Source organism: Poecilia latipinna, unplaced genomic scaffold, assembly GCF_001443285.1.
Source record: "Poecilia latipinna isolate Pla-1442-1.1 unplaced genomic scaffold, P_latipinna-1.0 Scaffold353, whole genome shotgun sequence".
NCBI classification, from domain to species: domain Eukaryota; kingdom Metazoa; phylum Chordata; class Actinopteri; order Cyprinodontiformes; family Poeciliidae; genus Poecilia; species Poecilia latipinna.
In genome coordinates this window covers 124,087-146,250 of record NW_015112969.1, presented here as the reverse complement: position 1 = coordinate 146,250, position 22,164 = coordinate 124,087, and the positions used below count along the sequence as shown (strand labels likewise).

The following is a 22,164-nucleotide window of genomic DNA, read 5'->3' as shown; positions in this document are numbered from 1 at the left end:
ATATATAATAGACCAAAGCAAATAATCCACATTTGTAAAATAGAAGGAAAAATAATAAAGGATTTTCAAAATTCTTTACAGATATCTGAAAGGGGTAAATTGTCTATTTAATTATTTACTTAAAATACTTAAAACAAACCCCTACATCTTGCTGAAAAGTTACTTTTAAAGTCGTTTTGTCTTATTTCAAGTTTACTAAGATATTTGCACTGGAAATGAGACCAAAAATGCTTAGTTAGATTTTGTGTTTTTTACACAGGCAGCTCAGGACAAACTAAGCTGCTCTATCGACAGAGAGGGAAGCTTTAAGCCTGGTCTTAAAAGTAGACATGCACTCTGCCTCACAGACTAAACATTTGGAGCTGGTGCCACAGGAGAGAAGCCTGATAACTAAAATATGTGCCTCCTAAGCTACTGTTAGAGATTCTAGGAACCACCAGTAAGCCTGCAGTCTGAGAGTGAAGTGCTCTGTTAGGAACATATGGAACAACCAGATCTTTGATGTATGATGGAGCTTGGTCATAAGAGGGAGAGTCTGAAAATGCATTCTGGATTTATCAATGAGCAAATGAAGGGAAGCTAAAATAGGAGAAATATGATCTGCCATTTTTATTGTCAGCAGAACTCTTGCTGAAGCATTTTGGATCAGCTAAAGGCTTCTAACTGCATTTTGTGGACTTCCTGATGGTAAAAAATTACAACATTACAGCCTTCAAGTAAAAAAAAGCATTGACTAGTTTTTTAGTGCTACTCCTGAACAAAAATATTTGTCATTTTGGCAATATTATGGAGGCAAAAGGATGATCTAGAAACTTGTTTCATTTGGGACATGAATGGCAAATCCAAAAATAACACTGAGGTACTTTGCTTTATTACCGAAGGCCGATTTATACCATCTGGATTAAGTGATTGACTAAGCAGTTTATTTCTTAGTCTTTCTGGTCCAAAGACAAGAATTTCTGTCATGTCAGAATATAAAATCATAAAGTTGACAAAATGATACAAATGTCTACTCAGAAACTTGCAAAGTATACAGTATTTAGTCAATAAATCAGTGTCAAGAGCTAACGCTAAATACCAAGCTAATGTATGATTGCTGTCAAGTGTGACAATGAAGAAACAGGCTAAATTCAATGACAGTGTAACATTTGAAAATCAATTAATGACACCAGACAGAAAATTTTAGCAGCCCAAAGACACTGGATTCAGCTATGCTAATTGGACAGATGTTTAAATTTTTTTCCTACCAACCTCACAGAATTTTGCATTTTAGTTTATTTCTACGGTGAAAGTTAATATCGCCCACAAGAGAAAATGACAAGATATGTCTGGGGAAATTCACTATTCAGTGAGAGTCAGTTGGTGGAAATGTGGTGCAAATAATTCATATTACATTTAGGCACACGTTATTAACTGACATTAATAATGCGGACATTATAATGCTGTTCTGGAGGATACTTGCCAGCTTTTATTGGTTCAGGTTTATTGTGAGAACATATATAAGATAACAGTTCTTGTATCATCTCGACCAATTGTTTTGTTTACTTGAAATCAACTATAAAAATAAATCATTGGGCTGTGAAAGGGATTCATTTCGAAACTGGAGGTGCCAGTTGAGAAAATGGCTCAATTTGTGGGACGATGGTCGTGTCGCACCTCTCATGAACGCCCGCCACCTCCGGTGTTGCACTGCAACGTGCCAGTTGAGAGCTGCAGCATGTCTGGGTGAAGGCCTGGCATGCTAGCTGTGATGCACCTTGAGTCACTCTCCTTTTCACACTCCCAAACAAAACAAATCTGTGTCAGAGACCGCTGGCTCGCAGAAATAAATCTTAACCGGACTGCATGATGGAGCTGCAGAAAGAGAGAAAGAGAGAGAGAGAGAGAATACTGAGCAGAGACTGTGTGAAACAGAGAGGCATAGTTTTCTTTTACCAGTTTATTAGAAACCAAAGCTTTAGGCCTTCAGCAAGAAAGGAGATGGAGGGAGATGAATAATATGGGCTTCACAAAGCAGATAATTATCACTCAGACAATAAAGAAACAGTGCAAATGTACTGGACACAGACGAGACGTATGAAAGCATTGTAGGGACAAATCAATGGCAGCAACAACATGTAGCACTAACAAGCGATTTGGAATCTTCTGGACGTTTTCTCTCTCCTTCATTTTATGATTTTTGCATTAACCTGTACCACTTGAGAACGAGGAAAAAAGGTCGTCCTGTAAGACATGGCGATTTTTCAGCTGCTCAATGTTTGAATATGAAAATTTCTGCTTAGTTTTTTAGTGAAAAGCAAATGCAGCCAGGTTTGTTCACGGAGGCAGTTTTTGTTCTTTAGAAAGGTCTAAAATTTGGGAGAAATAATTTGCTAGCCATGAAATTTACATTTGGTCCAAGTTAATATGGTCTATGGGTACATCTCTAATGCAAATACATTCTACTGCTCCAGACTTATTGTTAAAAAGAACTTTACATTCCGTGCTGAGACAAATAAAATCTTAGTGTTATGCTGATGTAGATTCCAAGTCATACACGAGGTCTTCAGGATTAAAGGCAAGACTTCTTTACAAAACAAGAGAATCCATTTGTAATGACAACCAAAAACTACATCAGCAAGAATACCTACTCTCGTCTGTCAAGTATGGTGGTGGAGGTGCGATAATTTGGGACTCTTTGAGAACCATGCAGTCATTGATTTGACCCCAAACGCCTCTGTATATCGAGGCCACATTGTCTGCTGAAGGTTGGCCTGAATTGGGCTACCAACAGAACAACGGTCTCAAGCACAACAGCAAATCTCTGACAGCAAGGCTGAAGAAAAAAATAAGAAAAATAATCAAGACACTGCCATAAACTCCCTTCCCTTTGGTAGGATTCATTGAAATGAAGTGAAGCAATGCTTTAACAGCATTGAGAAAACAGGAACTTCAAGTTCTTCCTTTAGAAGGTGTTTAGAAGTTAATTTTTCTATACAGCTCTAGCCATTTTAGATTGATCTTTCTTTAACAATAAGAACACAGTTGAATATTCAGTGATTCTTTTCAGAACAAGAACCTTGCTGGATGATGGGGGAGTTGGTGGCCATCTCTCGTGTCTGTCTGAAGCGGTCATTAGCCATCAAGGTAATGACCGCTTCACAAGCTAATGCCCTATGATGAACTGGTTTCCAGTCCATCATAGGTTAATAAAGAGACACATTGAACGAACAACCATACACACAGACACATCCTTATATCAAAGAGCATGTATCAAAGTTGCCAGTCTTAAGCGCATATAGTTGGACTGTAGACAAAGCCAAAGCGCCCAGGAGAACATTTGGAACTTGGTCAGGATGAGAACCCTGAAAGGGAACAATGTGACCAACTCCACTACCATGCAGCCCTTATTTTTTATTTTTTGTCATGGCCTGACGTAAAATCCTTGAATGGACAAAGGTTTACTTCCTTTTTATTAAAGCTGTGGTTTTCTTCATCTGTTTGTGTTACCCAGCCTTGATCCCTTCTTTTATGTTCAGAAACTTTTCCTGGGTGTGATAAATGGATTGGGAGTGCACAGTTTTCCAGGTCACAGCCCTCATGTACGCAGTCGCTGATAAAGAGACATTTACTGAACCTTTAATATTATCTGTGTCACTTGTGACCTTGCTGCAGGGAATAGGTTCCCCCTGCAAGTCTCTCTACATATTGCTAGGTGTCATTGCTCGGTTTGACCATTAGACAGCTTGCAAATGTGGAGATATGACAGAGGAAAAAGAGATTACATCTCTGCAGGGAGCTTCGAACAATAGCTTTTCAATAAATGTCAACAGAAGAGAATAGCTTATGGACATTTCTAATGGGGAGTCTTATAAGTTGGGAATATTGGTGTTTGTCCAAATATTAGACAAAACATAACTGAACAAAATACACATGGTGCGCTTCCTAATGCTGCACACTGTGGCACACAGAGGGGAGTCTTGCCTTACCACCAGGTGGCTGCTTTGTGGAGATTGTTTGTTTCACTTAGCGCTTGTTTGCATCTCGGATTAGTGCTGCAGTACAACTGCCACTTTGACGTAGTTGCAAATCGGCCTGTGATCAGTGCAGAAAATGAGCATGGCTCGGTTTTATTCCCTTCACTTTAGTTAAAGGAGAGAAAAGATTTCAACTTGTTTCAAAGCCAGAATACGACTATTTGGTTCCAATCGAGTTAAGCATTTCCTACTTTTACATCAGTTCCACGATAGCGAATGCAACTTCAATGTCTATTTCATGTATCTGTGCAAGAATAATTGGAACAGCGAGGGGAAATGCAAAAGCTTCTTCCGCATCATTTGTCATAACAGAAAGGAATACGGTGAACAATCCAACTCTGTAATGGTTTTGCCTGCTGACTTCAGTTTGGTGAATAGGTCTGTGACATTCTGCCTGCTTAATAAGTGGGCACAGCTTGCCAGTTCTCTCCCCGATTCAGCCTCACCAGACATCTAATAGCAGTCTCTGTGATTTCAGGGGATTTCCAGCCTCTGAATGGTCTGCGTCTGTGACTTGTCATTAAATTTCTAATGGTGGCTGTTTTCCTCATTCACAGCTACTGTAGGATGTGGAAGAGTTCAGACAAATCTCCACTGCTTCAGGCTTCAGTCTTAGATTGTAATTTCTACCCAGATGTAAAGTAGCCAATCTTAAAATAAAAACAGTGCACGCTGCACTATTTGGTTGCACTACTTCACACTACCTCGACCAAAAGCTGTTCGGCAAAGAGGATTTTCTTTTTTTCTTTTTCCTTTTTTTTCATGGGTGTAGCCCCAAACCTCAGCTCTACTGCTTGACCCACACAGAATGCATTTTCCTGGCAAATGCGGCGCCACATACAGGAAAATAAATAAATATTTAGTGTTAAGAAACATTGTTACAACAAAAGAAAAACAAACATTACCAAATAGACCAGAAATGTAATGTTCTGGAAGGTCTTCAAATAATCCTAATTTAAAGTAGCATATATGAGAAGGAGGAACAAAATGTTAAGCAATTTTCATCCACTTAAGTTTTGTGAATGAAGAAGTGTGTTGTTTGAGAAAAAGACAGTATTTATACTACAGAGAGTTGGTCATGTTACTTGTGTCCGTTTTCATTTTTCAATATGGGGAATGTAAACACAGTGTTGAATTTCGCCATTCACAGAGAAGAGCAGATGGTTGCAAGTCAGATAATTTACACATTTAGGTTTTTGGTCTTAATATTATCTTGTTTGACCTCAGACACTCAACCCAGAAAAATGATGTTGGCACCAGTGAGCACTCTCCTTAATGGAGCCATTTTCATTTCCTGGATCTCTGAGAGTTTTCCCTCTACATAGGACGACAAAATTCAGGAGTGTGATGTTGAACTCGAACTAAACCTCTTATGTTTCTGCTCTATTAAATGTGTGGACTGTTACCGACAATGATGACATGAAATGATATAAGCAGTGACTAAATGACCTCTGGATGTTGCAGTTGTTTTAAGGACTGTTATTTATTTTCTCTTTTGTTTGCAAGCATATTTCTTGAGTTTGCATTGTGAATAATAGCATTCAAATTGCTAAAACTGAGTTTAAACAGTGAAACAGTAACAGTATAAGAGACAGCAATGGTAAAAGGAAAAGTAAACTATTTGTTTATTTACAAAAAGAGAAATTAAGTTTTTTTAAACAATAATAAGATAATCTTAAGTAACAAGACAGCAACACCAATCAAAGGATATTAGTTGCAAGATAGTATTTTTTGTTTTTTTTTACTTAAAATGCACCATAGAATATACAGAGAAATTGACAATTTCACACTTGACTTGTTGGTTGGAAACTCAAAAATCCCAATCTTTATCAGTCAGTGAATGCCTCATACCTGAATCCTACCTGAGGCATTTACTCTTTGGTGTGAAAGTTTGGGGAAGAAGGCGTTAACACCAGCTTTTGTGAGGACCATTGAGGTGGTGAGTGTGTGACAGATCTGAAACAATTAGGAGTGACAGAAAAGCAAACAAAAACAAAAAAATAAATAAATAAAGAGTACTTTTTGAAAGTTCTTTATTAAAATTAGTCACATTCAAAACCATCTAGTCTTCCTACAGTTAGAGGTCATTTACTATATCAGGAGCAGAAGATGTCCCACCATACATGAGAGGTTTAAATAAAAATGAAAAGATTTGGAATTGACATTTTGAACTTTTATTTTAGTAGAGGTTGTGATTTGTCCAAATCATAAACATCAAGTGATTATTCCCTACACAATACAGAGCCTTACCTTAACTCTCACATTTGTAAAAAAGATACCAAAAATTACAAAACCAGAAGACTTCATGACAGACAAAAGTTGAAAACCTAAAAGACAAAATTTGCAACTTTGCTGTAAACATTAAGTTTAGCTGATAGCTACTGAAGTCAGCCTTTCAGCTTTTTTCAGCAGACAAAAAGTCTCTCCAAGTCGGTATTCCAGTTTGTGCAATTTATGGTCAATGGAAACACATCTACCGATTAGCGAAAAATTTGAATACCAAGGTTCTGACCAATCCAGTCATCTGCCAGGACATCTCTAGCTGAACATTTTCAGATTGTGCCTAAAGGTATGAACGTGACTTGATGAAACTCAAACTGTGACTTGTGTTTTTTTTCTTTGTCTTTTTTTTTTTTTTGCATCCATTCAGGTACTCAGGACCTCTAAAGTGCAGAGAGTGAATGTTCCCTCCCTGCGCAGTCATGTGACTGACCTGGCTCTTCCATTTTACGGTGGGATCTTTTCCTCCTCATGCTGACTAACTCAGTCTGCCCCATTCTCACCATGAGAGATCTGACCTCCGTGCCCTCATACTGGCGCTGCCGTCGTGCCGCATGAGCGCCTCCCTCCCCTCCAGCAGTTACTGCACGGAATGGCCTCTCTGGACCTGCCATACCGCTGTCCTCGCTGCGGGGAGCACAAGCGCTTCCGAAGCCTTTCGTCCCTACGAGCCCACCTGGAGTACAACCACACGTACGAGACCCTTTATGTCCTCTCCAAGTCCAACAGTGTATGTGACGCCGCCGCTCTGCTGCCCCTAGTGGCCGAGGGAGCTCTCCTCACGCCCGCCAACAACAACGACCCCTTCGAAGCGCTCCGGCCTTCGGCTCTGAAGGAGCGCCACTTTCCCTGCCGGGAGCTTCCCTGTGCCGACGACCTCAGCTTGACCCCAGCTAACTCCAACTCTGCGGCCAGGTACATTCCTAATGTGGAGTTCCCCCTGGGGGAGATCTTCATGAAGAAAGCGATGACATCCACGGATCCAGGCAGCCATGGAAACCCCAGCACTGCTGTGGCTGTGGCTGCCAATGTGGCTGCCAGTGCTGTAGAGGCGGCTTACGAGGAGGGCCTGGCGAGGCTGAAGGCGCGGGCGTTCGAGCGGCTGGAGCTGGACGAGAGGCTGGAGAAGTTGTCGGAGGAGGTAAGTGGGATTGCCGCTGTTATCAGAATAAACTTTATCAGCAGGAGGTGTATTAACAGGCTGACTCTGGTGGCCATGTACTTGCTCAAAGTGCAAGCCTGATTTCTGGAGGGGGTAATTGCAAAGTGCAGAAGCAATCAAGGGAAATACTTATCCCCTTCCCTCCTTAGGCTGGACATTAAACCGTCAACAACACTTCTCCTGACACTCTTCTGCTTTTAAAGAACCTTGAGCTCAGCAGCAGACAGGAAACTAAGGAGCTCATTAGAGCCACAATCTGAATGTGATCCAGTCCTTCTAAAGGTAGCAATCTTGGAACAGCTAATATGTTGCATGTTGGAGGCATAGCGTCTCTACACCTTTAATCAGAAACTCTCATAAACAAAGTGAATATGCAGGAAATTTGAGGAGGTTACCCAACCACCAGAAGTGCATATTTCTTAGCCTGTGGGAAAGTAGATTTTCGATGTGAGCACACTAATACTCCTATTTATTTATTTACTATTTATTTTGTACTTTTGATTGTGTTGGGGTTTTTTTTTGCATAAGGAAGAAGCTTTCAGCTTCAATATTTCTGTAATTTGTCATACAACCAAAAAGTAAAATTTTTTAATAGACCTACATACAGAATTGTAAAATGAAAAGAAAATTGGGTTTTAAAATACTTTGCAAATGGAAATCTGAAAAGTGTGGTGTATATTTCACATCCCTATTTTGTAGAACATTCTCTGTGACTCTAGCTGCTTTTTGGTGTTTACTTTTTCACCTTTGCAGATCCAGAAATTGAAATCTTTGCCCATTCTTTCCCAAATATTTCAACCTCCATCAGTCTTGATGGAGAATGCTGCGAACGTCAGTTTCCAAGTGTTGCCACAGATTCTTATTTGGATTTACATCCGGAGTGTGATGGGGCCATTCTTACACATGAATGTACTTTGATCTAAAAAAAAATTTGGCACTCTTGTTCTGCCGTAGATGAACCTCTGCCCCAGTCTCAAGTGTTTTTGCAGAAAGTTTTCTCTCGCAATTGTCCTCTGTTAAGCTCTGTCCATTTTTTTAAAATCAACTCCAACGAGCATTTCTTTCTTTGCTGAATAAAAGCATCCCCAAAGCATGATACAGCCACCGCCATGTCTGAAACATGCATGGAGTCCAATACAGTTAAGGTTGGATCTCATCAGATCAGGACACAATCTTCCACATATTTGCTTGAGGAAATAAAACTATTTGTGGTTTTCTTTCAACAACAAATTGCATGACTACATTAAATTGATTACACCGTAAAACTGTAAATCAATTCCTAGCAGAAGTCCTTAATTATTGATGTGGTAGTTACTTTGTGTTAAATTTGTTTACATATCATGCCGATTTTTTTTTTTTTTTTTTCTCTCCAGTATGTAAATTTCAAAAGGACATGAAGCAGCTGAAACTGTCGGCCTTCTTGTTCTGTAGGTGGAGCAGAAAATAGCGGCCCGTGTAGGCCGTCTCCAGGCGGAGCTGGAGAGGAAGAGCTCCGAGCTGGAGAGGGCCAAGCAGGAGAGCGAGCGGCTGAGCCAGGAGAAACAGGACCTGGAGGACAAGGCCTCTGAGCTCTCTCGGCAGGTGGACGTCTCCGTGGAAATGCTGGCCAACCTCAAGCAGGATCTGGTGAACAAGGAGGCGGAGCTAAACCACAAACAGCAGTGAGAGGAATTTCATTTTTCAAAGATTTCATTTGCAACAAAGTCAGTTTATCTTATTTTGTACAGGAGTAATTATTTTATTTTTTTTTCTAAATTTTACATGGATTGCACTAAATAGACTGCGACAGACTGGTGACCTGTCCAGGATGTATCCTTGCCTCTCGCCCGAAATGTTCGCTGGACTTAGGCACCAGCAACCCTCCTTACCCCACTAGGGAAAAGGGTGTATAGAGGATGGATGGATGCAGTAAATAGGAACATTTAAGAATTGTCAGACAAAATGGCACCTTATTTTTCAAATGATTACTAATGGGAGTTACCCGTTGTGTGGGCGACCTCCTGATGTACAGCCACAGCTGCTACCTGCTCATTTCAAATGAAGACCAAAGCAAACTGCTGCTTTACAAATTAGTGCACAAACAAGTGGAGTTGTTAATAACGAGGAGCTTGTAATTTACCAACAACACTATAAAAGCTTTTCCTCTTGGTACAACACAGGCCCCATTAGCATGAAATGGCACAATTATTGTGGGGAAAGCTCTTATTAAAACAGAACGTTAATCAGGACAAATCTGATTTCAAATAAAGCCAATCAGATTTCTCTCTCAGTACATTAATTTACATACAGTTGTGTTCATTTTTTTTTTCATTGTTAATGGGAGACAAACAAGACAAATAACATTATGAAAATCTACAGAGCCAGAAACGGCAATCTAGCACGAAATAATTTTTCAATATTCAGGCTTTATCTTAATATACCATAAACTTTATAGAACATAATGATAAAATATGTAATAAGTTTTAACCTTTTAAATACAATCAGAGACTCGGACAACACCTAACTGAACAAATCAGAAGTTTGTTAAATGCCAAACAAAAAATTAACAACAAACAGAAAGATGATACGGTATGAGCCTGCATGTGAACAAGCATTCTTTAGTTTCCAGTGGTCTCAGGAGCAGCCATTTAACCACAGCTTGCTAGAGAAAGTCCTCACCGCAGGCTACTTTTTTTAGGCTTAAAATAAACACGGCACATGTGACCGAGAGCAGATGAAGTTGGAGACAGCAGGCAGAGATCAGAGTCAAAGTCATTACACAATGACTTTACGTACCCATTTTCAACCAAAACATTTGTTAATTTCTTTGCAAGCCACACAGCGATCGCATATCATGGTGCCTTGACAACTCCATGAGTCCGTCTGTTGCACAGCAGCCTGCAACCTTCTAAAATTTTCAGGGTTTTTTTCTTCCTCCTTCTGCAAGATTATAGGCCAAACAGCAGCTTTCACAAAACCTAAGCAAAGCCGTATTCAAACCTTTTTCCTTCAGAAATAAGTAAACATAATATATCTGACTCTTAAAACTCAGTAACTTTTGCTGGGCTGTTTCAATTGTCACAGGTGAGTGAGTGATGTGCTTAAGAGTGTTAGTTAAAGAAAACTTGATAGAAACTGCAAAAAGACATGAACTTTCAGCCTGACAATGACCCTGAACATACAGCTGATATTTCAATGCAGTGGTTCAGATTGAGACATTAGTGGTGTGTTAAAATGGCCTAGTCAAATATCCAGATCTAAAAGGAATTAGAAATCTGTGGCAAGACTTGTACATTGATGTCCACAGATGGTCAACTTTCAGTCTGGCTTTTTTTTTTTTTTTTTTTTTTTAATTGAAGAACCCTGCAAAACATTCAGACTCATATCTCAAAACACTTGCAGCTTCTTTAAGGTTTTGTAAATTAAGCTTTGTGTTGCACAATTAGCCAAACAATAATGGTACAATGTGCTGCACCTTTATTGGCACCCTGTTTAAAGAAACGGGTAAAGAAAGGGTAAAATTAAACAAATCAGTTCAGCTGTATTAGCTCACACTAATACAACTTTAACGCTGTCTTTTTTTTTGTTTGTTTTTTTTGTTGTTGTTGTTTTACCATAATGCCTTGGTTCAGGCAATATTATCCTCCAAAGAAAGACCCGTTCCCCTTGTTTCCCTCACCTCACCCTTGTTGATGTTTTAATTCAGCAGATGAGTATTGCATCTGTCCTCTTCCTCTTGTACACCGGTGCCCTTCAGGGCCGATCAGGTGCTGATTGGATGGTTGAAAAGAAGCAGCTGGGCAGGTAGCAGCAAACTCGTCTCACTGCGTCCTGCCAGTCTCTCCATAAAGCTGCCAAGCTCCTTCATGAACTAGTGCCACTTCTGCTCTGTAAATGGACTTGGACGTAAATCATGGCATTATGAAGCAAGTTGAACGCGATTTGGAGCCGTCTGGCAGTCTGGCACTGAAAGTGAGAGCTGAAATGCTTTCAGAGCTTTTATTGAAATTAGTCCCAGACTGATTTATTGTTTGTTTCCAGACACTGATGTTATTTTTAGTTGCAACCTGTAAGCTGTGCAAAAAAAAAAAAAAATGTTTTTACCGGAGAGTAAGTCTTGTAACCTTCTCTGTCCGATCCATTACGTTTGTTAAGAAACAAGCAAAATTAAATTTATGTCTCATTTAGACTAATTGATCAGAGATGTCGTGACTGAGGTCCAAACACTGATATTAGTAAAGCTCTCACCTTTGTTTGCTGATTGTTGGCCTTAAATGCAGACAAAACCTTGGAGTGTACGTGGTTACATGCAGGTCTGGCATGAAGAGAACAGATCGATTAGAAGAGACAGAGGAACGGAAGGAACCAATGAAGAACAATGAAAACCAATGAGTTTATATACAGAAGGAAAGAGCAGAGATTGACATTGAAAGCAGGTGAATTAATCGAGATGTATGTGAAGCAGCTGTGGTAGAATGACAGCAGGAAACTTGAGGGGAAAAAAGAATATAAAGTATCTGAACTAAGACTCAGCAAGAGCCACAAACGTAGGAAAAAATAAGAGCAACACTAACCTCAGAGAAATAAATCCAAATGAACAAAGATCAGAACAGAAGAATAAACCAAGAAACCAAACACAAAGGAAGGAACTGATGTGGCAACACCTAGTGCGTAATGAACACAGAGAATGGAACAAGGATGGCAAGACCTGCAGAATGTAGTTAAACCAGAACTTCACATATAGTGAATAAAAAAAAAACATTTTTTTTTTGCATTGTATGAAGTTAAATTAGACCAAACGTCTCATGGTTTAGGTCAGTTAAAATTTCCAAAATGATTGGTATGTTCTAAATGACACAATAATGAGAGAAAGAATGTGTTAGAGATTTATTTATTAGTGGCTTCCACCTTGCTGAGTGGCCTTTTAGCTCAGGTAAGTACAAGACACATTTTACGGTGGATAACGGCGCCTTGTCTCCGGCTTCAGCAGGAAGCTGGAGACAGTTGGATTTATGTTGCAATAAATCCAAGCTTCATGTAGTCCAGAGAACTCCAACGTACTTCACACTGTATTAAGTCATTCACCCAATCACCCAACCATGCACACAATATAATAAGGTACTGTATTATAGCCACAGCTGCTGCCTTGGGGCTGTCTGACAGAAACTAGCCTGACATGCACCAGCGCCACCGGCTGTGTGAAGCGTCTGACCCAAGAACGCAAAAAGACAAACAGATTTGTTTGTTTCTTGTGTCAAACAAGAAAGCACGTGTTTCCTTAAAATACATCCACAGCTGTGCGTCCAATCAACTCACATGTCAGTTTGTCCATTAGAAGTTTCCAAAAGCATACTTTCATAACAGTAATAGTAAAATATTGTTTTCTGTTTTATTTATAAATTAAAAATTGAGTTCTCTCAAAAATAAGAGGGGGGTCCTGCAGGTTGTGAAACAGAGGCATTTAAAAATAAAACCTAAGTGAAAAAGAAATGTCTTACTTTTCTGAAAGGCTAAGTCTGAAAAGACGTCTTTACACGACAAACCGTGGCTCCTTTCATTTTTTTATCTCTTTGTTGACTCTTCTGCATATTTAAATATAGAAGTGCTTTCTATCATAAAATGCTAAATTTTTATTCAAACAGCTGTTTCAAAACTAATAACATGCAAAAAAAAGGTTAAACTGCTGAAACATTCTGTACAAACACAGCTCCACACATCACTACTCTGTGTCTAGAAATAATGCATGGGCTATTTACCAACCCCCACTAATGGCATTGTTAAATACCATGTAGATAACAAACAGACATTCAAATGAACACTAAATGCATTAGAGCCTATTGATGATTAATAGAAGACTATAATTATCAGTGTCAGATAGCAGATAGTGGTGTCATCTGTTGACTGCAAAAACAAAAATTGTTTGGTTTATAAAATGCCAGCAGTCAAAGATGGCTGTTGCTGTTTGACAGTGTGAAGCATCCAGCCAGCCTGGTTTCTTTAAGAAACATTATTTACATCGACACAATGATCAGCTTGAGCTTTGGGGATTGCTGGGTTATTTGTGAGCATTATAGGCCATTACCTTTTGGTTTGTGGTGACTGTTTAGTTGAGAAGGCTGGAACCTGGATCTCAGCATCTCCGATTCAACACCTGAATCAAATGAATGGCTCATTACTCGGCCTCTGGTGGGCTAAAAGCTGCCGATGAGCCATTTGGTTCAGGCGTGTTGGAGAAGGAGCGCATATAAAACCTTGAACAGGGCCGATTTAAAAACATTCCACATTTCAAAAGAAAAACATGATGGACAGATGTTCAGTCACAATGATGAAAGAAACTTAATGATGTATTCAAAATGCATGCTTGTGTGGACCCTGTGTGGATTAGAGAAATGTTGTAATACATCCAAGCTTGTTCACCAAATTCTTGTTTTTTAATAATTCTAGAAGTTGTAACTTGTTAAACCATTGCATCCTGAAAAACGACCTATTGACCTGGCTTTATGCACAGATCAGTGTAGAAAAAAAAAAACTCCTGCTAACACTTTACCAACAGGACGGTTCCTGTGCAAACTTTAGCTAAGATGTGAATAGGCTACCTAAATAGCACGTAAGCATTTTTTCATTTCAAAACTATCTGTGAGAAAGAAAATACACAAAGACACCTGCCACTTTAAAGGCTACATTTAATTGTAATTTCTAGATACAGTAAACCCAGTGACACTAAAATACATAGAAGTTTCTTATGTATTTTGAATGAGATCTGCTTTTCTTTTATTTCTCTTATGAAATGAAAAACTGCTGCTCATGTGTTTCCTGGCTGAATGAGAACGAAATTGTGAAACTGCTTCCTTAAAATCCTTTCCTTAAAATCCTATCCAAAGCAACCGCTTCTCCAGCGTGCACACACACAAACACACACACACACACACACACATATGCACACGCACGCGGACTCATGCACATATCATGTGTCTGTGTCTCTGAGGAAAAGCTGGCAGTGAAACAGGGAGCTTATTCAGACTCTAAAGTACATCATAGGTCTGAGGTGGAAAAAGGGCATCACAGTAAGAACATTTACTGCCAGCCCGATGACTAGGCAGACTCCAATGAGCTGACTGCCTTTGAATAACACATTGAATAAACATTTTTCTTTGACTCATCCCCAAGTTTTTCAAGGTCACAAAGACATCAGCGGCCGCTAAGGCCGTCAGAAACTCCAAACAGGAGTAATGTTTCACATCAGAGGTCTAACTTCTGTGACTTTTACGTTCACAAACAGCTTTTTGAACCTGAATTTTGCCTTCAGCAGCACTGGGAATAAAATGACACCCATCTGATCATTTGTCCTGAGCTCAAAACCTTTGTAGGTAAGGATGATGAGCAGGCACAACGCCTCACGCACAGCTGCTCATTTATTACTTTGTATGCAGCTGACATTGTGGAGAGATTCATTCACAGAGCAATTATGCACCACAAACAGCTCTTTAAATAGTCACTGCATATACATCATTAAGATAAAACTCCCTGGGATGAAAACAAACAGAAGTTGCTCGGGCATGGCTGTTAACTGGCTTAATAGCAGCTGGAAAAATTAAGAACATCTGGAATCATAAAAAAAAAAAAAATCTACGGCTTGCAGACAAATGAAAATGCTGGAACATTTTAATTTCAGCCTTTAAAATTTTCCCTCAGACTTTAGGAAATCAGTTCATTTTATCTGTCTTTGCAATTTGCTGGATGATCAAAATCCGTTCAAGCAAAACCCATCACTGGTTATTATTGGATATAATTAGTTCTACTGCATTGTTATGCAATGGAATCAATAAATAAACACAATTTTGTGACTATTAAAAAATATCGGCTCCAATTCACTAAGATATGATCCTCTGCCTGACTTAACAGACTCCTCAAGGTGAAGAGTTTTTTCTTTTTGTTGTTTTTAGTTTTTTTAGAGAAGCAGCCAATAGGTCTATGATAACTCCAGACAAGTTTCAGAGATCTCTGCTGGTTGTGAAATCTGACCTTTATGGAAATGTGGCAAAAAAGAAGCCATTCTTGCAAGAAAACGACTGTGTACAAACCAATGCAGGCCGCATAGCAAATGAGTGGAGGAAGGTGCTCGTGTCGGATAAGGACAACTTTAAATTTTGGGGTATCTTGTGAAAGGCTATGTGGTGGTGGCAGCACCATGATATGGGGATTTTATTTCTCCCTCAGAAACATGGAATGGATTTGGAGTCAGAAAGATTGATATTGAAAAATTTTAGCTCCAGGGTCATTATTCACTGCAATTTAGTAGTTATCCATAACAAATAACTACTGGATTGCAGTGAATAAAATGTTGTATTTTATCTTTGTGGAAAGTATTGCCCAAACCTAGTTAGTCCACAAGTGGTTTTGATAGGAGAATAATTTATTTTGCAGATTCCGCCACTGTTTTCTTTAGGAATATTTGGAAAGCTTTTCATTATTAAAAATATTACTCATTAATTATTTGTGGAAGAATGCTATGCATAAAGTATTAGGTATCAACGGGCCTCATTTAATCGGCTTTTTTATCTGCAGGTATGTGACTGTATCTGGAGTGCGCAATAGTCGTGACAATCTTTAGGGAATGTTCTGTGAACAGCAAGTATTTGTATTCTGACAGTACAGACTGGCTTTCTGTCGAGATGAAGGCCCTTATGATCGAATTTGATGGATAACTCGGACTGAAGTGAATGGATGGCCTGGTCGATATTGGGCTACATTTAGATGAGGATTTATGAGCAGAGGGACCGTGTGTGTCTGTGGTTAGCAATAAGAAACTAAGACGAGCGTCTTACAAGTTTTGTGAAGCTATTTGAAAAGTGAGGAAAAGAAAAAGAATGGATAACTCTGTCTTTTTTGGGGGTGTTTGTCTTTCCAGTTCTCATTGTTAGGATTGACATGTAAGGCTGAAGTAACGTAAGCCACAAATATCCTGATGTTACTGAATCGCAAGGCAGACGTGTAGAAGTGTTTCAGGTGCATAAGACGGTGCGAACATGTGTGTTTAGATGTACTTCAGAGATCTGTGTGAATATGTCTGAGATAAAAGTGTCCATACGTCATCATAAAATCTCTGTGCTTGTGTAGAGATATGGATTGAAACAAGAAGACTGCATCATTTCATCCCCTTCACTGACAAACGTCCTGTTTTTTTCTGCTTCCACATGGCTGCAGATTTTCACCTGTTGTTTCAGCCGCTGCAGTATGTTCTTTTTTTTCCCCCTTCCCAGTCATTGTTCCCTTTGCTTTAACAGACACAATCCACTGTCTCTCACCCTCTGCTTTCTCACATACTTCTTCTTGCATAAGGATAAAAAAAAACCCCACAATGTTCTATTTTCTCCCTTCCTGGATACAATAAACAAGGTCAACCAATATAAAATTGTCAACGTTATGAACGGTTTTATGCTGCTAAAATATTATGTCTGCCAGACATTTCATCCTTTCATACTGTAAGAGGAGGAAAGCATTGGTGACTCCTGTTATCGTCATACGAAGCAAATTTCTGATACAGTTGAATAATTGATGAAGACAAGCTGCATGAATATGCTGATGCCAAAGCACAAAATGCTTTTTTCGCTTACTGGTTACTAACAAAAACACCTTTTTCTACGTTTCCTCTATGTTGCTTTCACTGGTTTACATAAATGGGGTGAATTATTTGTCCCTGTCCTTACACTAGAATTTTTAAATAACATAAAATAAAATGTCTGACAAATGATGCAGTAATCTGCTTACCTACATGAGACGTGCTTCATTCCGGCTGCTTGTTGGAAAAAACAGTTAGATTTGCTAATTGTGCTCACTAACCAATCTGACTAGCCAACACTAGTTGATAACGATGTATTTGTCTGTATTTTCAAACTTTCACTGCCAGAAATTTGGAAAATGTCAATTTGTGATGATTTTGGCGAAATACAAATAACAATATGACTTGGGATGCATAAACAAATAATTAAAAAGTCTTACTGCCGCAGGTTCATAGCAGACATAGACTGCAGATAATGAGTAGTTTGTCCAGCCACTGGAAAGAAAGAAAATCATTATGTCCATCTCAACAATCAGGTATTGTTGAAAAAGTTCCTTCTGACTGATGTCTGTTGTATTTTCATAATGATGTGGTCACCTCACACCTCACCAAAGTTTTGCAGTCATTGCCTGAATGCATGGTACCAAAATAGTTTGCAAACATTTATTGGACTTCAAGCAGTTCTGCACACTATGTTTAATTTGTGCAGTGGTAATGATGAATTTGTGATAAACTGTGGGGCCCTTATTTATATGCTCTGATATCTTTTTAGCAGTCAGTGGCTGGACTGTGTTGTGTGTCTGACATATTTTATATAATGTGATAAAATGTTATAGTATGTCACCCTATCTAAAATAAATATTTAAGTTTCAGTTTTTAAATTGACCCACTGAAATAAATTTACTTATTTAAGATTGAATAAAAATGCATATGTATTTTCTAACCATTTGAAACCTCGAAGGGCAAATTTCAGTGAAAGCAAAAAAAAAAAAAAAAAACCCTCCTTAAACAGTTCACTTTCATTTCATTTGCTGATTCATTGTTTTGTTATGCAGCTTTTACGTCTGGCTGACTGTCAGCTACCTTGACTAATTTTGGATTCACAATTCTTGTCAGCTGTGCCTGGAGAGGAGTAAAGTTAACCGTGCCAGACACCAAACTATTTTTATCTCTGAATGTCCCCATTTCATAAGACCTTCATTATGCGTGTTGCTGCTGCTGAGGAGTAGATTCTGGGATGTATGATGTTTCGATGCATCGACTGATGGATTTCGGCTAAACATAAACAATCCAAACTAATGACCGTCATGCTCACAAACAAACAGACTTCTGACCCAGTTTTCATTTAATGGCCGGGACATTTTCAGTGACTCCTTTTTCATCCTCAGTTGAGTTCTCTGCAGCAGCTCTTCTGCGCAGAAAAGAAATGCGCCTGTCTACATTTCAACATCTTAAAAGAAAATATACCAAACAAGTAAAGATTATCAGTTCACATTGGAAGAGTCACCTAAATGTTTAAATGATGTGGTGCCACAAAGATAAATTGTTGTTGCTCCAGTTGCATTCACTTAGAGTATCTGGGATTTACTAGGACAGCTGCTTCTGCCCTCACACACCTGTCCCATTGGGAAATAGCTTCTAGTTTAAAGACTGTCTTTATAAAACTGCCTCCTCCTTCCGTGTGTGCAGGGAGGTTTCCCAGATCGACCAGTTCCTTCAGGAGACGGCGGCACGGGAAGCCAACGCTAAGGTGCGCCTGCAGCAGTTCATTGAGGAGCTTCTGGACCGAGCTGACCGTGCTGAGAAACAGCTGCAGATCATCAGCAGCTGCGGCACCACACCGAATGGCAGCCTGGGACGCTGCAGTCTGCAGGCCTCGAAGGGCACTGGGCGCCAGGTTCGGATCTTTCAACGTATTTTTAGTTTGTGGTCTTAATGCAGTATTCATGCACTCCTGTTGGATCGTTTTGGTTCCGTTTTAAATGTGTTTGAGGGGTAAATAAAACAGCTGGAGTCACAGAGATCAAAATGCTGCTACAATTTATCGGGAACGCTGAACTGTCAATCTTTGCCTCAAACACACACGTATGCATTTTCTAATTACAATGTCAATTTGAATCAATGAGGGTAGTCACAGACGTAGTTTGCTTTTTAAACCTGCAGGTCTTCAGATCTCCTAAAGCGAAAGATCAGTGAGGTTTTTGGATTAAGTTCCTCCAACAGGAGTCCCCAGACGATCTTTTGATCAGCTGATGCTTCCTGAACAAGGAGACTACAGAAACAGGAATCATGATCCTTGTCTGCTTATCATTCAGCACCACATCAGTCAGAACATCGAGTCTCTGCTGCAATTTATCCTTACCATAGAGTGTAATGGACAAAGAGGAGCCTCTGCAGCTTTAGACTGACATCCAGCTCTTTTGTCTCCAGGCTCAGGGCTTGTACTGTGCCACTCTCCCCTTGTGTTTTGCCTTATTACACAATGATGCAAAAAAAAAAAAAAAAAAAAAAAAAGAGAAAGAGAAAAAAAAAATAACAATATCCAAAAGGTCGTTCTTAAAATGACACCTTTTTAAATTATTATCCAACACCTGTGGAGAAAGAGGTGACCTGCTTCATATTCTGCAAATGTGTGTGCTGCCATGGAAACCAACTCCTGCTTTCCATCAAGGTTTTAACAGGATTTTTAATCAGATGTGCTTCAGATCTGCCTGAGACCAAATTTTCTCTTTAGACTCTGTGTGGAAATCCTTTTCTTCAAAGACCATCAGTGACTGTACAGAGGCATTATTAATCCCTCACTCAGTGCAATGTTTTGCCATTGTTCATGATGCACAGAAACTGACAAATTTATTGTCATCCCTTGTAAAGGTGCAAATTAATCCTAAAGTTATGCTTCTCTTTTCTTGCTGCAGCATACTTTCACAGTTTTTTTCCCCCTGACCTTTAATTTTTTTAAATTTGATCAAGCAATTTCCTAATGTCCATATGACTGCTCTATATACTAATTTACAGGCACCTCAAATTAATGAGTTCAACTATATATATTTAAATTTATTAAGCAATTTCTTTGCATTCATACCAATACTTGCATTCTTTAGTTAAAGATTCTAAAAGATAATTTAACAAAAGTCACTAGTGGAATATTTATGAATCCCTTTAAGAAAAAGGTATCTTTTTATTGAAGCCTTACACAAGACAAATAGCTGTTTTGGAGACATGCCAGCAAAGTGTTTTTTCCCTCCTAATGAATGTAAACACGTGCAGTTTGCTAAACTCTAATGGGACTCAAATGAGGATAACATTCAATTTCTTTTGCAACAAACGGTCCAGGGCTATTTGGCATGAAATAAATGGTCAATAAGTGGCACACATTGTTTGCTGCCAGGTACAATTGGAAATCTTTTAAATCGCAATCTGATGGACTGTACAAGCGAGCTATTTTATGTTGTTATCATGTCTTTTGTTAAGTTTATGATCCAAAACATATGGTGAAATCAATACACTTATGGTTCACTGGTCAACCTTTTTCCAAGGCCATGCCAGTCCTAAAACCTAGGTGTTATGGAAAACTAGTGAGGTGAACCCAAGAGAGGAGAGGATGGTGCTATTTTCAGCAAAATAAAAGCTCAGATAACCTGTAAACGCCTGCTACTTACATTTTCAGGACTGTAAAGTTTCACTTCTGTTACCATATTCATTCAGAAATGCAGCGTTACCCATTTTTGATCAATACTGTTGCCTGCATTTAGATGCGTTGTGTTAAAAGTTGAGATATCTCAGTTTCGTGTTTGCACGCATGTGCAGTGTTGTCTGACTTTGAAAAAATCAGCATGACGAGAACAAGGGGTAGAGCTCAAACTGTCTGACACCTTGTAGCGCCGTGAATGGGAAGCCTGGAGATGTTACCCAGGCAGCCGCCCAACTTCACAGCCTCTCTTCCTCCCTCCATCCGGTGGCAGCAGGGTCGCCCTCATCTCCGCGGAGACGGGTCTCACAGCCAAAGATTTATTTGAGGGCTGACACTCGGGGTGGACTTGTTTCCGGCTCTCTCTGTGATTTTAATTCCAGGCTGATTTGAAGTGTTTTCTCACAGAAAACAAAGGGAACACAGCTTGAATCAAATGTCAGCGTTTCCTGAGATTTCTTTGGCTTTGTTACGCCAAGGGTTCGAAGCGGAAACCTACTGAAATTTCATCCAAACCTCTATAGATGAATGCATTATTATTTCGTCCATGTTCTGAAGATTTGCCCTTCTTCTTTTTTTTCATCAGCGTGTCCTGGGCTCAGAGCCTCAGACAGTTTGGTCTATTTCCTGTATAAACCATTTCCACTGACAGGAAGTGGGAAGAAGGGGAAAAAACGAGAAATTGTGCTTGTGTTTGCTTTTCCTCTGAGGCATGTCAGTACACAGACCTACACCTGGCTCTGCTTCACTCATGTCTACGCGCAGTCTCGTGCAAACAGCGAGTGCTTTGGGGATGAGTGATGTGTGGAAGAGTGACGAGAGGAATTTGTTTCAAAGAAAACAGCGTGAGAATCAGCTTTTAAATCCTGGGAACATGCCAAATTGTCATCTGCTCTCAGATCTGCTTTCCATACATTTTACAGTTTATGGATTAAAATATTTATTGTTCAGTTTTTTTTTTTTTTGTTTTTGTTTTTTCAAATGTTCAAATTTCAAACTAACAGCTACCGTCTTGATGATCAGTATGCTGCCTAAATTTTCAGCTAGCCCTGCTTTCATATTATTTGTACTTGATGGGGTGGCATAGAGGGTCAGATTTCTCAGGGCAAGAAGGTTCTGGGGCCTTTCTATCTACAGTCTGCATACCTGTACATGTTCAGTTTCTTCCCACAGTTCAAAAATATACCAGTTAGTTCAAATGGAGATTCTAAATTTGCCTGTAGGGTCAAGAGATTGATTGTCTTGTTTTGTCGTGTGTGTGTGTGTGTGTGTGTGGACTGGTGACCTGTCCAGAGTGTGTCCCACCTAGCACCCATTTACAGCAGACACCAGGTCTGGGTCTTCAGTAGAATCAAACAGATGTAGACAACTGTTGGATGTCCTTTGGATAATCAGACTTAATGGTTAATTAATGAAACAGGCAAAAAAAAAAAAAAAAAAATATATATATATATATATATATATATATATATATATATAT

The 22,164-nt window shown here is 39.3% G+C and overlaps 1 protein-coding gene across 3 annotated transcripts in view; it reads left to right on the top strand.

Moving 5' to 3' along the window:
- The window catches only part of fbxo41 (F-box protein 41), a 43,542-nt gene that overhangs the window by 4,927 nt on the left and 16,451 nt on the right, over positions 1-22,164 (top strand). For all 3 annotated transcript variants that reach the window (XM_015035993.1, XM_015035990.1, XM_015035991.1), the window contains exons 2-4: positions 6,667-7,437; positions 8,890-9,119; positions 18,686-18,893. In XM_015035993.1, the coding sequence (XP_014891479.1) occupies positions 6,889-7,437; positions 8,890-9,119; positions 18,686-18,893 (987 nt within the window). In that variant the 5' untranslated portion in view covers positions 6,667-6,888. The remainder of the gene's footprint in view (positions 1-6,666; positions 7,438-8,889; positions 9,120-18,685; positions 18,894-22,164) is intronic.